Source organism: Cryptomeria japonica, chromosome 9 (assembly GCF_030272615.1).
Source record: "Cryptomeria japonica chromosome 9, Sugi_1.0, whole genome shotgun sequence".
Taxonomy (NCBI): Eukaryota; Viridiplantae; Streptophyta; class Pinopsida; order Cupressales; family Cupressaceae; genus Cryptomeria; species Cryptomeria japonica.
The window spans coordinates 187,261,568-187,278,177 of NC_081413.1; the positions used below are offsets into that span (position 1 = coordinate 187,261,568).

At 32.2% G+C, this 16,610-nt stretch overlaps 1 protein-coding gene across 1 annotated transcript; it reads left to right on the forward strand.

Annotated features, from left to right (window-relative positions):
• Positions 1-9,994: 9,994 nt before the first annotated feature.
• On the forward strand, positions 9,995-13,382 carry LOC131038302 (protein kinase PINOID 2). The gene is made up of 2 exons (XM_057970665.2): positions 9,995-10,845; positions 12,390-13,382. Exons 1-2 carry the CDS (start codon positions 10,295-10,297, stop codon positions 13,195-13,197), a joined length of 1,359 nt encoding a protein of 452 aa, XP_057826648.2. The 5' UTR covers positions 9,995-10,294; the 3' UTR covers positions 13,198-13,382.
• The last annotated feature ends 3,228 nt before the right edge of the window (positions 13,383-16,610 follow it).

Below are 16,610 nucleotides of genomic sequence, written 5' to 3' on the forward strand. Positions count from 1 at the left end.
GCAGAGAAAGTACATAGTGTCGTGGAAGGAACACTCACTTGACACACATCATGAGGCTAATGTTGTGGAAGGAATACTCACATGACAAAGGTAGATGAAAAAAAAAGGCAAACAACAACCCCCCATGGCACTTTATAAGTAGTGCATGTACAGTAAGGCACAAGATGTGCAAGATCCCAAGTATACAATGCATGATGGCACTTTATCTTAGTGCATTTGCATAAATAAAATGCTACAATGATCAGAAGAGATAGAAGACTGGAAACATAAAGAACAACCAAAGACGAGACATCCTACTCAAAGAAATAGATCCCAGGACTTGAAACATCCAAGATATTCACCAAAGTGCTGAAAAGAAAAAAACTGAATAAAATATAATTGGAGCAAAATCTGGAAAGAAAACTCATATGAATGGAAAGAAAACAGAACAAGTTTTCCAACGATATAAAGTTTTTGAAAAATGGAGTTTAGATGCTCAAGTTATGTCTCCCAGAGTGCAAAAAAGAACCTCTGTCTTTGACAGAAAAAAAAAAGCCATCAAAAAAGAAAAATCAAAAGTTCAAACCTCCAGATCTTGATAGAGCTCGGAAAGAGCTTTCTGACGATATAAGGTTTGTCGAAAAATGCCTTCGTATGACCAAGTTATGGCCAAAAGAAAAAAAAACCCCTCTTTTAGGGCATAAAGAGGAAAACAAATTTCTAACGCATTTGCAGGTACATCCGTACGGATTTGTGCCTCGTAAAGTGTGCCAATGAAAAAATCATGGCCTAGATGCCCTTGTAACTGAAATAGGTCAAATTATATATCAAAACTCGTGGAATTGGCCTCTTGAATCCAACTATGAGGTCCTTTTGGCACCAAAATGTACCAAAAAATCAGCTACCCCTAGAAATAGAAAAAAAACAACTGCACAAACCCCTGAATACACATATCTGAATAAAAAGGCCCAAAAAATCTCATGAAGAGAACAGGGGTATGCAGATCTGAAGCTCTGATACCATATTGGAGTTGAGGAAAAATCAACTCTACACCTCCCAAAGATCACCTGCATGCAAACCAGTCACATAAAGAGAGAAGCAAAAAAGCTATGGAGGCCAGAATTCAAAGATCCAAAAAAGAGGAGTCATATTGATTGTGCAACAAGAATACAATTCAATAATTACAGTTGTTATGAAAATACAAAGAGAGAATCCTTATAAAAGGATACTCGAAACCCTAAAGGTGAAAACCCTAAAGAGTTATAAGATTCCTAAGTTTAGCTTAAGCATAGAGTCTAATAGACTAATAATTAAATAAATAATTATTAGCTAATAAAAGATAACTCTAACAAAGATCAAACCTAACATTCTATCTCATAATATTTGACCTCATCCATCCATCCAACCTATATAAAATCTATAAATTTACCCATTCACAAGTCATTTTCAAGAAGAATATTGGGTGCAACAAGGTTATGCTATATGATTGGGAAAGCACACTCTACTTCAACAATCAACCATCACTCAGAGCACACACGGGGGCTTCACTTAGTGAACCTGGGTTATATCACATGTGTTCATAGCATACTAAAGAATCCCCCTAGTTTTAAAAAATATTGCCCTAAACTCCTTTTTTGTCACCCCCTCCCAATACACAACCCAAATTAAAAGCCCCCCTATTTTCACCAAATATTGCATTTTTTCTTAGCTCGAATAAAAAAACCCCCCTATTTTCATTGCACCCTCATTTTTTGTAATATATTGTACCCTCATTTTTCAGATATTAAACCCCCAATATGAACACACGTGATATAATATTGCCTAGTCAGTGAAGCCCTGGTGGGAGCACAACACCAAGATCATTGATGGTTTGTATCCAGTAAAATGTTTTGTTCTTTTTGTCAGTATTTGTATACTTTTTTGTTATGAAAATTATAGTGCAAAATTTTGTAGAGAAAACAATAACACTAAACAAATAGATTTATGTGAAAAAACTTGGTAAAATTATGCTAGGAAAGAAAACCACTAGCAAATATCTTTTGTATTATATTTCATAAGAATTATCACAGTTACACCAATCTTCAAAAGAGAAGAAAACATGAATTTGCATAGCCTATTCAACATTTGAGTTATAGAGTCCTTTTAAAACAAAAATTTCAAAATATAGAAAGTATGAATCATGCAACTACATGTCAAACACATGTCAATATTTCTATAATAGTAAGTCCCAAAAAAATTCAAATGCTTTCAATGTGGCAATGGGGCCCTACAACTAGTTCCCCTGCAACCCTCAACCTTCAAGCCTATAGCTTGAAGTATGGTCCTTCATACAATTATGTCAAGCACAAACTTGAGACACTACGATGGTATCCCATGTCGACCATTCATCACTGCTAGAATGACACTAGTGATACCCACTCTTGACTATTCATCACTATTGGAATAAAACTAGAATTGATTTCCTATTCCAACACTTCCTCTCTAATTTGAGGTGTATGCTTGATATAGGATAGGATTCATATTTGATGTATGTTTCCTATTATTTTTTACTTATATTTTAGTATTCACTACAATCATTACTCTTACAAAGAAGGTAATCATTTTGGGAATGGAGGTTACAAATGTATCTACACAATGGGATTTTGCTTATTTCACTTGAGGTTATAAATATGCTTAAATAAGATATTTGAGTTGGATTTTAACTATCTTAGGGATTTTTATTGTGGGTTTATGTCTTTGTGTTGTTTTAATATCTATATTTTTAAGGACAAAACATCTTATTTGTGCCAAGAGAATGTTGGTTCTAGAATTATAATAATTTAAATATATATAGATATAACCTTAAAAAATAAGATATAAATAGTTTGACAACAAGATAAATATGACTATAATTTTTTATTTTTGAAAGGTCTTAAAATTTTGAGTGTAAACATTTCAAATTATCCATCAGATTTGAATATATCCATTTTTTAATAAAGTTTAGTACTCCATGCTAGATTGCATGTATCCCTCTACAAAATTAAAAAAATATGTATTAATGTTATAACTTACAAATATATTACTATGTGAACTTACAAAACATATTAATTTATTCTTAGAATTTAACTCATGGAATATACTCAAATCAAAAGAGGGGTGCATTCAATGTATCACCCCACTCACATGGATGATAGCACACACCAAAAATATGAACGTTTTCATTGATTTTACTAAGGGATGTGTGGTAAAGCATCCACATTAATAATTCAGTGTTAAAAAATGTTAGAGATGCACATTATACCATCGTTGAGGCAATAAGTTATATATATTAATGATAAAAGAAGTTGAGATTTGTTAATTATATTATATGATTATAAAATGGTTGAGGCAATTAGCTTTATTAAGGTGATAATTTTTTTTTTATTCATTATAGTCACATGTCTTATATCTACACATTTATGTGATTGCAAGGGGGGGAGAAGATCATGATTGAAATTTTGTGTTATTTTCTATATTTTGATGTAAAAAATAAAATAATTTTATTAATTGATTTTAAGTATTTAATGACAAAATTTTATGGGTTTATTATGTAGTATTTTCACATTATAATATCTTTTTCAAGGTATTGTGAATAATAGTGTATCTTTTTCAATTTTTATTTTTATCTTTGTTGATTAATTAACTTGATCATTTATATCTTAATTTAACTTGAGTCAACTAAATTTGACTAGAATTTTGATATACATATTATATAATAACTTAACTTGTTATTGTAGACACCTAAAATTGTCCCACACCTACAAATACCAATTTTACTAATTATTCCTCTATATAATCGAATTTCATTTTTCTAAGTCAATATTCCTCATTTCTCATCACAAACTAATTACTCAATTGTTCAATCATCTAATCGTTCAACCCTTCTCTTTAAATTAATTAATTAATTGATTACGAATTTACAACTTTAATTAAATAATCTTTATTAGTTAATTAAATTCAATTTCTAGTCTTCCATAGTTAATTTACTTATTTTAATTATTTAATTATCTAATTTTTTCTTTTGTAATTCAAATTTTCAAAATCCAAATTTCCCCAAATTCTAATTTTACTTAATTTCAAATAATTTGCATGACATTTGATATTTTCGGAAATCCAAATTCTAATAAATTGCAACTGAAATTCATTTTTCATGCTAATTTCCTACATCACATGCCTAAATTCCTAACTGGCACTGACTCTGAGTTCAACTGTCAATCATCTTTTCTGACCAATCAATTAAATCAGCTAACCCACTAATTAACTCAGTTAACTCTCCCAATCACATTTTCTAACTCCAAATCAGCTTTTTCGAATAGACTCATCAATCTAGTCAATCTAGCTCACTAAGCAATCAATTTGGTTGACTCATAAATCAAATGAGTTTAACTCCCAATCAATTTTGTCTCGAGTGATTTCAACCATCGATCAAGTTAGTCTACATATCTATCTCGACCATTTAAATTTCTCTCCAAATTCTATAAATTAGACATCAATCTCTCATTTTCAACAATCACGATCTTCAAATTATTGTTGTCTTGATGATAGTTAGTAGCCAACTTTGAGAGCCAACACTTTGTAGGAAAGAGAAGAACAATGGAAGCGACTCACAGCGAATCAATAGGGAGTTTCTAATTGTTATTTCACTTTTTTTTAATTTGCATGTGTACTTTCATTGATACATGTTTGAATTTATTAATTAGATAGGGCTTCTGCGATTCCCCTTTTAATTCTATCTTATTGGATTTTTTTGATGATTTTAGACATGGTATAATTACAATTTTTATTTTTTGGCCTTTTCAATTGATTTAGACTAAATCTAAATAAATTTGAATATTACTATCTTAATTTGACTTATATCTAAGAGTTCAACTTAATTTTGACTAGATTTGAGTAGACATAATTTAACTACAATTCATAAATTTGACTTATTTCATTTTATTATTTAAATTAATTATTGATATATTTGATCAATTTTCATTTTGTTCAATCTATTTTGATATAGACCAATTTAACTCATTTTAAGAAAAAAAAGGTTTATTTTAAATTGATATAACTATAATACTTTAATTTGACTTATTTTGATCAAATTTATGTCTAATATTGAGCAAGACACAAATTAACTAGAATTCATATTTTGATTAGTTTGACCACTTCAAATTATTTATCAATAAATTTGACCAATTTTAATTGTAGTTCAAACTATTTTGATACATTTTGTCTAATTTAATTTATTTTAATTAAATATGATTGCAACAACTTAATTAAACTATTATTGAGCAATCTAAATTTAATATTTAAATACAATTTATTTTAATTATTTTAAAGTTACCCATCTCAAACAAATTTATCTAGAATATTTTTATTTGACAAATTTTATATATAACACCTTAATTTAAATTTGTTTAACCACATTGATTAATTTTTATCATTTTTTAAAATTTAATCAATTATAATTAAACAAATGCCATATAAAATTACGATATTGGATAGGTAGTATTCTTCCAATTAGAGTTGTTGCACTTGCTTTTAAAAAAGGCTTCGTTAGGAAGCCCAAAAGTGAATTTGAAAAGTATTAATAAGGTATTTTAACCATAATTATTGGATGTGTTTTTGAAAAGGATCTCATTAGGAAACACAAAAAAAAAGTGTATTAAAAAGGTTTCCAACAATAGTTGTTGCACTTGCTTTCAAATAAAGGTCTAATTAGGATGCCCAAAAGTAAATGAAGAAAATATTAATCAGATTACCAATCATAGTTGTTGCACTTGCTTTCAAAAAGTACGTCATTAAGAAGCCCAAAACTAAATATGCAAAGTATAAATAAAGTTTTCATTCCACAATGATTGTGATATTAATTAAGAATTAATTTGTTAAACCATAGTTGTTGCAGGTGTAAAAGGTCAAGTACACCATATATCTATCATAACTTAATGTTGTCAACAATTCATCTAACATATTCTTGATGAAAGGTTCTTGTGGGTAAATGTTTTCAACAAAAATTGAAAGGTTTGTTGAAAAGGTTAATGGTAATAAATGTATTGTTGTAGATTCAATTTGAATCAAATTCAATTGCCCATAAAATAAACAAGCTCAATTATTTATGGCAAAAAATCAAGTCAAATAAATGTAAGGAGAAAGTCATTTTTAAAATTGCTCTTGTGGGTCAAATAGTTTGTTGAAATTGTTAGATGTAATAAATGTATTGTTGTAGGTTCAATTCCAATAAAGTTCAAATGTCCATAGAATAAATGAACTCAATTACCAAAAGTAAAAAATCAAATCAAATAAATATAAACGTAAGTCCTCTTTAAACTTGTTATGATTACACAAGTACTTTAGCAAAAACTTTCTTATAAGATTTATCTAAATACAAGATTATCAAGAAAACAAGATAATAAGATTTGCTATAGGAAAAACCCATTAAAAATATTTTATTGTATTCTATTATATCAATACCATACTACATAAATTCTATTGTAACATACCCTACTATATAACATCATTGAATAGTTTTCTACTTTGTTACCCCACGTTTTCGAATGGAGAAACTAGTTTCTACGACGGTTTTTTTTTTTTTTTTTGGTCATTTTTGAGGATGGAAGAGATGGCTATATAAAAAATAGGAAAATTTTAAAAGATATAGAGAAATTTCAAACGTTCATGCAATGATATTGATAAATCTTTCATCATATACATTATACATAGCAATTGAGTTGAATTGAGTGTTCAAATGAGAGTTGAAGTTTGTAAATTCATATACATGATATAACAGAGTGAATACATGAGCTCCATCCTTGAACGTTTTGATTTACGAAACGACTTGATTTTACCCAAAAAACCGATACACGAACTCCATCCCTGAATGTTTTGATTTACGAAATGACTTGATTTTACCCAAAAAATGATACATGAACTCCATCCCTAAATGTTTTGATTTATGAAACGACTTGATTTTACCCAAACAAAACACATCCTCTATAACACTACACTCAACTTTATTTCTTTATACATTGAAAGCACATAGATCCTTAAATCTTCTTTTGTTTTATTTTCAATCTCATAGATCCTTAAATCTTCTTTTGTTTTATTTTCAATCTCTGTCAAGATTCAAGTCAAGCTACTTACAACCATAATTCTATTTCCATGTCCTTGAAGCATGATACATGGAACGTTGTAGGCCATGGGGTTTTGTACTGTCTTGGCAGTAAATACATGGTGATGTGAAATAGAAAAGGGAAGTTTTAAGTGACACAACATGTGCAAAGGAGACAGAGGCGCCTGTGTGGGGTCTTCCATATGACCAGTTGCATATGACCAGCTGTCGAAGCAAACAAGAAGCATCATGGGGTGTATATACAATCTTATATATATATATATATATATATGGGAATGAATAAACAAGCTTAAGCATTAAAAAAGTTCATGTTTAACTTAGTTTGACAATCATAAGATGATGCGGTGGAAACATTTGTCAGTTCGTAAGTTAATATCTACTGGCAAAACAGCCGGCACTTTGAAGTTTCTTAAAAGTTGAAAAAAAGAGGGAGTAATATTAAAGTTTTGTTCAAGATGGTGGGTTTGTCACGTCTGAATTTCATGGTCAATTGTATTTGTTAGGAGTGATTTTTTTTAAGATTTAAAATTGTTCGTTGAGTATATTTTATGGGGTATGGTTTTTCAAAAATGTCATTTATTTAGGTGTATATTTTTTGGAGGTGCAATAAATAGGGATTGTATTTTAAATATGTTTGGTAGAGTAGGTATTTTTTAATCATTAATTTTAAGTTGAAAGAAATCAATTTTGTGTGTAACTTAGGCTCGTGTTCGTGATATTGATGGGCTTTAAATACGATTTGAAATTGTTTTTTTTTAAGTATTAATTATGTATTTAAAATTGTTGGTTGAGTATATTTTATGAGGTATGTTTTTTCAAAAATGTCGTTTATTTAGGTGTATATTATTTGGAGGTGCAATAAATAGGGATTGTATTTTAAATATGTTTGGTAGAATGGGTATGTTTTAATCATTGATTTTAAGTTGAAAGAAGTCAATTATGTGTGTAGCTTAGGTTTGTGTTCGTGATATTGATGGACTTTAAATACGATTTGAAATTGTTATATAACTTGTCAACAATGAAAAAAGTATTTAAATCAAACGGAAATTAATTTTTTGGTGAAGTTGAATGGCTCACAAAGAGCTTGCTAAGGATTAAATCTTGCTAAATACAAAGGCTCATGATGCTCTAAAAGAATGGGTTTGTTAGGTTTGAATTTCATGCTCAATTATATTTGTTAGGAGTGGTTTTTTGGAGTAATAATCACGCATTTAAAATTGTTTGTTGAGTACACTTGTTTTTAACAATGTCGTCTATTTAGGTATATATTTTTTGGAGGTGCATTAAATAAGGATTATATTCTAATAAATTTGGGAGAATGGGTACTCTCCAATGATTGGATCTAAGTTGAAAGAAGCCAACCATGTGTGTAGCTTAAGCTTGTGCTTATGATCTTGATAGGTTGTCCATACAATTTGAGATTGTTATATAACTTTTCAATAATGCAAAACTGTCTTTAAGTTAAGTGGAAATTAATTTGTTGGTGAAGTTGAATGGTTTACAAAGAGCTTGTTGAGGATTAAGTCTTGCTAAATATGAAGGCTCGTAATGTTCTACAAGATTGAGGTTGAGATCATACCCTTGACAAGTTTTTTGGAATGAACACTCTTTAATGATTAAAACTAAGCTGAAAGAGACCAGTTATTCATGCATCTATGTTCCAAACACTCAATAATAGTGGGTTGTTGAAACAAATTACGATGTCTTTTCTATTATAAAAAAAGAACAAAAAAAACCTTCAATCCAATGGATTCAATGGACTTTAGTCTATTGGTGAAGTTGAATAGCTGACAAAGAATCCACTAAGGACCAACTCATGTTGAATGCAAAGACATGTGACCCTTTAAAGGGAAAAACTTGAAATTGTACTTTAACAACTTTGATAGAATTTGACCAAAATTATACACTAAATAGTTTTACCAGAGACGATTTAACCAAAATTATACCTTAGACAATTTTAGCAGAGATAGAATGCACCCAAAATTATACCTTAAACACTTTTAGTCTATTGGGGAAGTTGGATGTTTAACAAATAATCCACCAAGGACCAAGCCGTGTTGAATGTAAATGCATGTGACCCTTTGAAGAGACAAACCTAAAATTGTACCTTGACAATTTCAATAGAATGCAACCAAAATTATATACTAGGCAGTTTTAGCTAAGATAAAATGCAATCCAAATTATACCTTAAACAATTTTAGTTTATTGGGGAAGTTGAATGGTTGACAAAGAATCTGCCAAGGACCAAGTCACGTTGAATGCAAATACCCGTGACCCTTCAAAGAGACAAACCTAAAAATTGTACCTCTGCAACTTTGATAGAATGCAACCAAAATTATAATCTAAATAGTTTTAACAGAGACATAATGCAACCAAAATTATACCTTAGACAATTTTAGCAGAGACATAATGCATCCAAAATTATACCTTAAACAATTTTAGTTTATTGGTGAAGTTGAATGGCTGACAAAGAATTTGCCAACGACCAAACCGTATTGAATGCAAATGCATGTGACCTCTTGAAAAAACAAACCTAAAATTGTACATCGGTAACTTTGATAGAATCGATAACCATTCGATCCTTAATAAAAAAACAAAAACGCTTCAGTATGACTACATGATCATCAAATTTAAGAAAATGTATGCAGAATAGAGAACACCCTACCATAATATATCTGTATGCTCTAATTTATATTTATAACGGATACCTTCTAGTGCCCAAATTTAAACCCACATGAAGATGGGAGACTATTAACTACAAATCGTGTAATTCAAATAAGGGTGGGTCATTTTTTTTAATGTTTTCTTGAATTACAAGAGTAAAACGTGACAGATGATGTTGTACTAGGTCATTTTGCCTGCAGGTGAGTCCGTCATCTTTGTCTTGGCTTCCAATGGAAACAAGGTAAAAGTGAAAGTTAATGTAGGCCTGGGGAAGCATCGTAAATGACGTGGTATTGCTCACCTGCCCATTTTGTGAAGAAAAAGAAATAGTACCTTTTAAGGCCTGCATTTTCCTACGTACTCCCGAGCCTTTCAGATCAGATCTAAGCCATTATACATACACAGACAGGCAGCCCAGTTATTTGCAGATAAGTGTGCAGATAAGTCTCAGAGGGAGAGAGAGAGAGAGATAAAAGCAGCAGAAGAGGTTAGGCATGTTATAGAATTGGATTCAGGGCAATGGGGACGGAATGTGATTCTTATGACACCAGTTTTAATTCCATCAGTGAGAGCAGTTTCAGCTGTGTTTCTTCTTCTGTGGGTCTAGAACTTTCCAGCGCTCGCAGCAGCATAAGCAATGATAAAGTTGTGCCGCCATTGCCCTGCAATGTGAACAAACCTCACAAGGCCAATAATGCAGCGTGGGAGGCTGTTAGGGCTGTTAGATGTGAGGAGGGACCAATTGGGCTGAACCACCTTCTCCTGGGGAAGAAAGTGGGCAGTGGGGATATTGGAAAAGTGTACATGTGTCGCCTCCGTGGCTTTAATGGCTGTGATTATGCAGTGAAGGTGGTGGATAAGGAGGCTCTGATGCACAGGAATAAGGCGCACCGAGCTGAGGTGGAGCGCCAGATCTTGTCCACGCTGGACCACCCCTTTCTCCCCACTCTCTATGCTCATTTTGATGCTTCCCATTACTCCTGCCTCCTCATGGACTATTGCTCTGGCGGTGACCTGCATTCCCTCAGGCAGCGCCAACTCTCCAGGCGCTTCTCAGCCCCCTCTGCAAGGTAATATATGGCATATGCACACTTTGCTTCACTCCCACTGCACTTCTGTGGTGCCACTTGGTGTAGGTGGAGTTTCATATTGTGTTTACAAGAATGTTTTTGGAAGAAATTGTTTGTGTTTTTTGAATTGATGTTTGGGATTGTGTTTTGGTATAAGTTGAGTTTTAGTTATAAGAATGCTTTTGGAAGAAATTGTGTATGTTATCTTGAATCGATGTTTTGGATTGCATTGGACAATCTATGGTTAGGAAAAGGAAGAGTGGGGCTTAAGCTTCTTTTAGCTTCTACGATGACATTATTTAAGTTTTTCACAGTTCATATTGTATTTACAAGAATGCTTCTGAATAGATGATTTAGATGAAAAAGAAAAAATCAGGTCTAAGTTTCTTTTGGCTTCTAAGATGACCTTAGATCTTAGTTAAGTTTTCCGCATTTCGTATTAGATTTTCAAGAACATTTTTGAAAAATTGTGTGTTTTTTTTGAATTGACATTTCGGATTGCACTTGACAATCTATTGTTGAGATGAGTCAAGTTTAGGCTTCTTTAGACTTTCAAAATGATAAACAGGTCTATGGCTGTACTGTCAAGTTTGTTGCTTGGCTTGATGGGTGAAATTTAGAGCAGAAGTGAATGGAATCATATTGGGTAATTTTTTTTTTGGTTATGTAGATTGGTACTTGGTAAGATTTTTGTACTGGAAATGTGAGAGTTTTCAGTCCCTGTTTGGGGTTTATAGAAATTGTTTTGAAGGTCATTGAATATGGAATTAGATGTTATTTTGAAACTGATTGGAAATATGGGATTAGATGTTATTTTGTTTGTGATTTTGATGTTTTGTTAGGGCCCTTGGTCTTTGCTGCACAAGAACAGTAATGTTTCTCTGGGCCAGCATGGATGTTTAAATGTATCTCTTGAACATGGGGCTGCACTCATTCAACTGTGTTGTTCAACTTCAATTTTGGGTCTATACTGATCAGTCTTGTGGATAAGCCTAACTTCAATTTTGTGGATTAGATACTGTAACGTCAATAATGTTTAGTATGAAATGTTTTTAGATTTGATTGTGTGAACTTTTTCATCCATTATATGTATAAAGATTGAACTGAACTCAAAGTCCAAAAATCTTTTGAAATTGAGAGTCAATTTGGATCCTCCCAAAAGATTGAATTTGGGTTTTCAATAAGAAGCAGGCCTTTTAAGGATTTTGTATATTAATGATTCTAAGAGCTTAACCCAAATTTAAATGATTTTAGATTTGATTAGACTTCTTCACAATTTTATATTCAATTTAAAAAGCAGTCAAGATTAACTAGCCACAATCAATTCAATTAGTTGGCTAAAGTAAACTGATAACCAGCTCTCCCTCATTAAAGCTTGGGTGCACAAGAATGTGGATCCTAAAACTCTCTAGATAATCATGCCCTCCATTAAAACTCACCCATCATACAATCATGTCCAAATACAGATTCTCACAGCCCAATGATGAATCTACATTCATGTTTCAGTAATCTAATTGTTCGGAAATTTTTCCTTGGTCCTGCAGATTCTACGCAGCAGAGGTGGTAGTGGCGCTGGAATATCTGCACATGATGGGAGTGATATACAGAGACCTGAAGCCCGAAAATGTGCTGGTCAGAGAAGACGGTCACATAATGCTATCGGACTTTGACCTGTCCTTCCGGTGCGACGTCGTCCCGACAATGCAGCCCCGACCGGCACCTGTGCCCGACACCCAGTCGAAACCGGCGGAACCCGAGCCAGTCACCTCCTGCTCTGCCACCGGCTGCTTCTTCCGCAAATCCACCAGGTCACGGAAATCCAAGCCTAAAAGAACGCCCGAGGTGGCGGCGCAGCCGGCGGAGCTGGTGGCGGAACCGACGGAAGCGCGCTCAAAGTCCTTTGTGGGAACACACGAGTACCTGGCCCCGGAAGTTATTACCGGCAAGGGCCACGGCGGCGCCGTCGACTGGTGGACGCTCGGAATTTTTTTATACGAGATGATGATGGGCTATACGCCCTTTAAGGGCCCCACCAAGGAGGCAACGCTGGCAAATATAAATTCCCGGAGTTTGAAATTCCCGGCGGAGAAACCCGACGGAAAAGATCAGGAGCTTTGGGAATCCGGCGAGGATCTGATAAAGAAGTTGCTGGATAAAGACCCCAGGCGGCGCCTGGGTTCGAACCGCGGATCTGCTGATGTGAAAAGGCACCCGTTTTTTAAGGATGTGAATTGGGCTTTGATTCGGTCCACTTTGCCGCCCGGCAGGGACGAGCACAAAAGCCGGCGGAGTCTCCGGCGCACAAAGTCGTCGGAATATTGTAATAGGCCGCCTCATTTTGACTATTTTTAGGGTTTTAGTATTGTACACAGAGAGTTAGGGAAGAGAATCCACAAGGATTTATTTGTTTATTTATTTAGTCCTGGTTTTTTGTTCCCAACTCTGTGCCCTGCCTGCCCTGTACAGTATAGTGTTGTCTCTTTTATTGTATAGTCTTCTGCCATCTATGAGAACATTAAGAAATTTTGACTGATTCATTGATTAGTTATTTTGGTTTGTGGTTTGGGTGAGTTTAATGGAAAGGTGGTTTTGGTTTAGATGTATGTGTATTTGTTAGGATGCTGTCAATCTCCATACAAAATAACAGTCTGTATAGTTTCAAAAATTTGCAAAACACAATAGATATTTGCAAAATTTTCAGGAAATCCTCATGATCTACATTCTTATTGCTGTAAAACCACAAAAAATGGGACACAAAAAAAATTGTGATTTACAGATTTGGGAGTTTTTTTGGAGTACCATTTTTGCCTTTGGTTACTTGTTATATTGTAATTTGTTTAAAAAATATAAAAATATAGGTAAATATGGATATAAGTATGTTGTTTTTAATTAAAAAGTTTATGTTTGAATAATTGAGAGAATTCTCTACAAAATCCCGAGACTATTAAATTTTAAAGTTGAAATTTTTTCATTTGAATCCATTACTATATACCATCCATCAAAATTCTAATGAAAATCCTTTCCATCAAAATTCAAATGAAAATAGTTTGTTATGATTTGTTTAAATTTCAATGCAACAATCTATCAAAGTTTTATTGAAAATTCTTACCATCAAAATTTAAATGAAAATCAATCATTTTGATCTATTGATATGCACACTCCATCAAAATTCTAATGCAAATCTATTGGTATGTGTACAATACATCAATATTAAAATAAAAATTATAAAAAGTTACTAATTTTTTAATTCAATTTGATAGTATTTGTAGCTAGGAATCTGGAAATCATCAAAGCAATATAAACATTAGCCTAGTTCAATCACGAAAACTCAATTGCAATGACCAATCCTAAAAACACTCAATAAAGACATTAAAACAAGACATCAATTCAAACGCAAACCATTGCAAACTTGAATGTCTCCTTCATGTGGCTCCATTGTCCTTCTTTCTCCTTCAAATAGCTTTGTTTGTAGATCTCACCTACTAGTGCATAAGCATGATGTGAAAGCAAGTAGACAAGATGGTAGCGCAAGAATACTAGAAGCGTGATTGATTTGACCAGGGACCTTGATTGAAGAAATTCATCCAATTTATAGACAAATTGGAGAAAAGACAAGATTAACATGAATTTGATTCGAATGGAAATTTCAAATCAAGAATGACAAATATGACAAATTATGACAAAATTGACACTTTCTATGCGAGATTGATTGATTGACAAATTATGACAAATTGAAATGTCATTCCCATGAAATTAGGAGAAAAATAGGAGAAAATTGAAATTAGATGAATTAGAAATTAGGAAATTAGAAAATGAGGAAATTAGGAATTAAGTGAATTAATTAACAATTTTTTCATTTATTAATTAATTTACAAAAAGGGAGGAATTAGTTAGCCAATTAAATAAACATTTAATTGTGACAAGAAGACTTAGGATAAATAAACTATTTAACCTAGAGGGAGAAATGACAAACAAGGTTAAATGACTAAATCATGAAACCCTAGAAGATGAATTAGAAATGCAAGGATGACAATTAGGTCTTGACAAAGGATAATTGATATCGATTCGATTTAATCATGATTCTGACTGACAAAGGACCAATGCTGACGAATGATTTGATTGATAAATGCGCCAATTGACGAGAAACAACGACAAATTGATCCAAATTGACATGATTGAGAAAGACGACAATCGATGACAAATCGATCGCCAAAATGACAACAACGACAACGATCGATGACAAAATAGATTGCAAAACGACAAGATTTGAAAATGACCACGATCGATGACAAATCGATCGCATGATGACAAGATTGAAAACGACAACGATTGATGACAAATCGATCGCAAGATTGACCAGAGGACAAGATTGAAAAGAGGAAAAACCCTAATTAGGATTGACGATGTCCAAAATGATGACAAATGAGCACGCACATTGATGCGACAGGATAAGATCGACCAAAATCATGACTGAAGATTGTTGTCGGCAAGACCAAATTCGAAAGCAAGACGAATGAAGAATGCAGAAGAAGGACTCGATGCTCGCAAATGATAAAGACCAAGTGCGCAACATAGAAGAAACGTTAATGCGATGCAAAAACCTAAAATAAGGCAATGCGCAAATGTTAAAGTATGATTCTGCAAGCGTTGACCATTTTTAGACGTCTATAGTATTTTTTTACACTAAACTACTAACCTATTTCTTAAGTTACTATTTGATTTTTATTTTAATATTTTTTTTTAGACTTTAAAAGTTTTTATTACTATTCTATTAGTTTGTTATTACTAAAATTTTCACTACTTAATAGATATTTTAATAGTGTAGAGAAGAAAAGTGCATAGTGTGGATATCATTAATGCTTATTTCTATAATTTATTATGGGACACATCCTTAAATTTGAACCTCTCACTATGTTGTGTACAATTTTCAGCTTTAAAGTGCATTGACCTAATTATTAAAATATTTTATATCCTAAGATAGATCATACATGTGATCTTATCCCTTAGATTGGATCACAAGTGTGACCTAGGACACAAATTTAGATTTTAAAATTAGGGACAAATTTGTCAAAAAAAAACATTAAATCTTGGTGAATCTTTTTATTTTTTTAGAAAAATATATTATTTTTATTGATGATTTTTTTAAATCACAATTTTTTTATAAAGAAAATCTTGGTGAATCTTGGACAATAATAGGAAAATGAATTAATTACCATGGTGAATGCTTTCATTTGATCTAAAAAGGAAATATCTCAAGATTCTATACTGTTTAAAGAGTAGACTCTAATATTTAGAAGATGAAGCAACATAAGTGGAAATGATTTTGGTGATCTTATACATTTTGGTAGATTTCCGCATATTCTATGGCTATGGTCCCTAGAGAATTCTCTTATTTCTCATAGAGTTAAATTGTTCAAAAACATCATGTCAAAATGGGCTCATATGCCTATCTATAATAATTGATTGAATTAATTTCACATCAAAATACCACAACTCCATTGATGATTGCATCTTCCTCTAGATAGACCTCATCATTATTGTCACTTGCCATATCCAACTCTAATTTCATCAACTCTAATTTCATTTACGATTACTTTGGGTATTGATGCTATTCACTTTACATATATGTAAAATAGATTAAATATTCTCTTATTTTGAAAAAGATTTGATTATGTTCCTCTTCAAAATTGTATCTGATACATTATAGAAAATTAATCAATTAAATATCATTATAAAATATTTACCAATTTAAATATTTTAAGAAT

What these genes read in the sequence shown, in the direction of transcription:
- LOC131038302 (XM_057970665.2), top strand. Translation starts at nt 10,295, where the DNA reads ATGGGGACGGAATGTGATTCTTATGACACCAGTTTTAATTCCATCAGT. An exon ending in TTCTCAGCCCCCTCTGCAAG is followed by an intron (nt 10,846 to 12,389) that starts GTAATATATGGC and finishes TTGGTCCTGCAG; the next exon opens with ATTCTACGCAGCAGAGGTGG.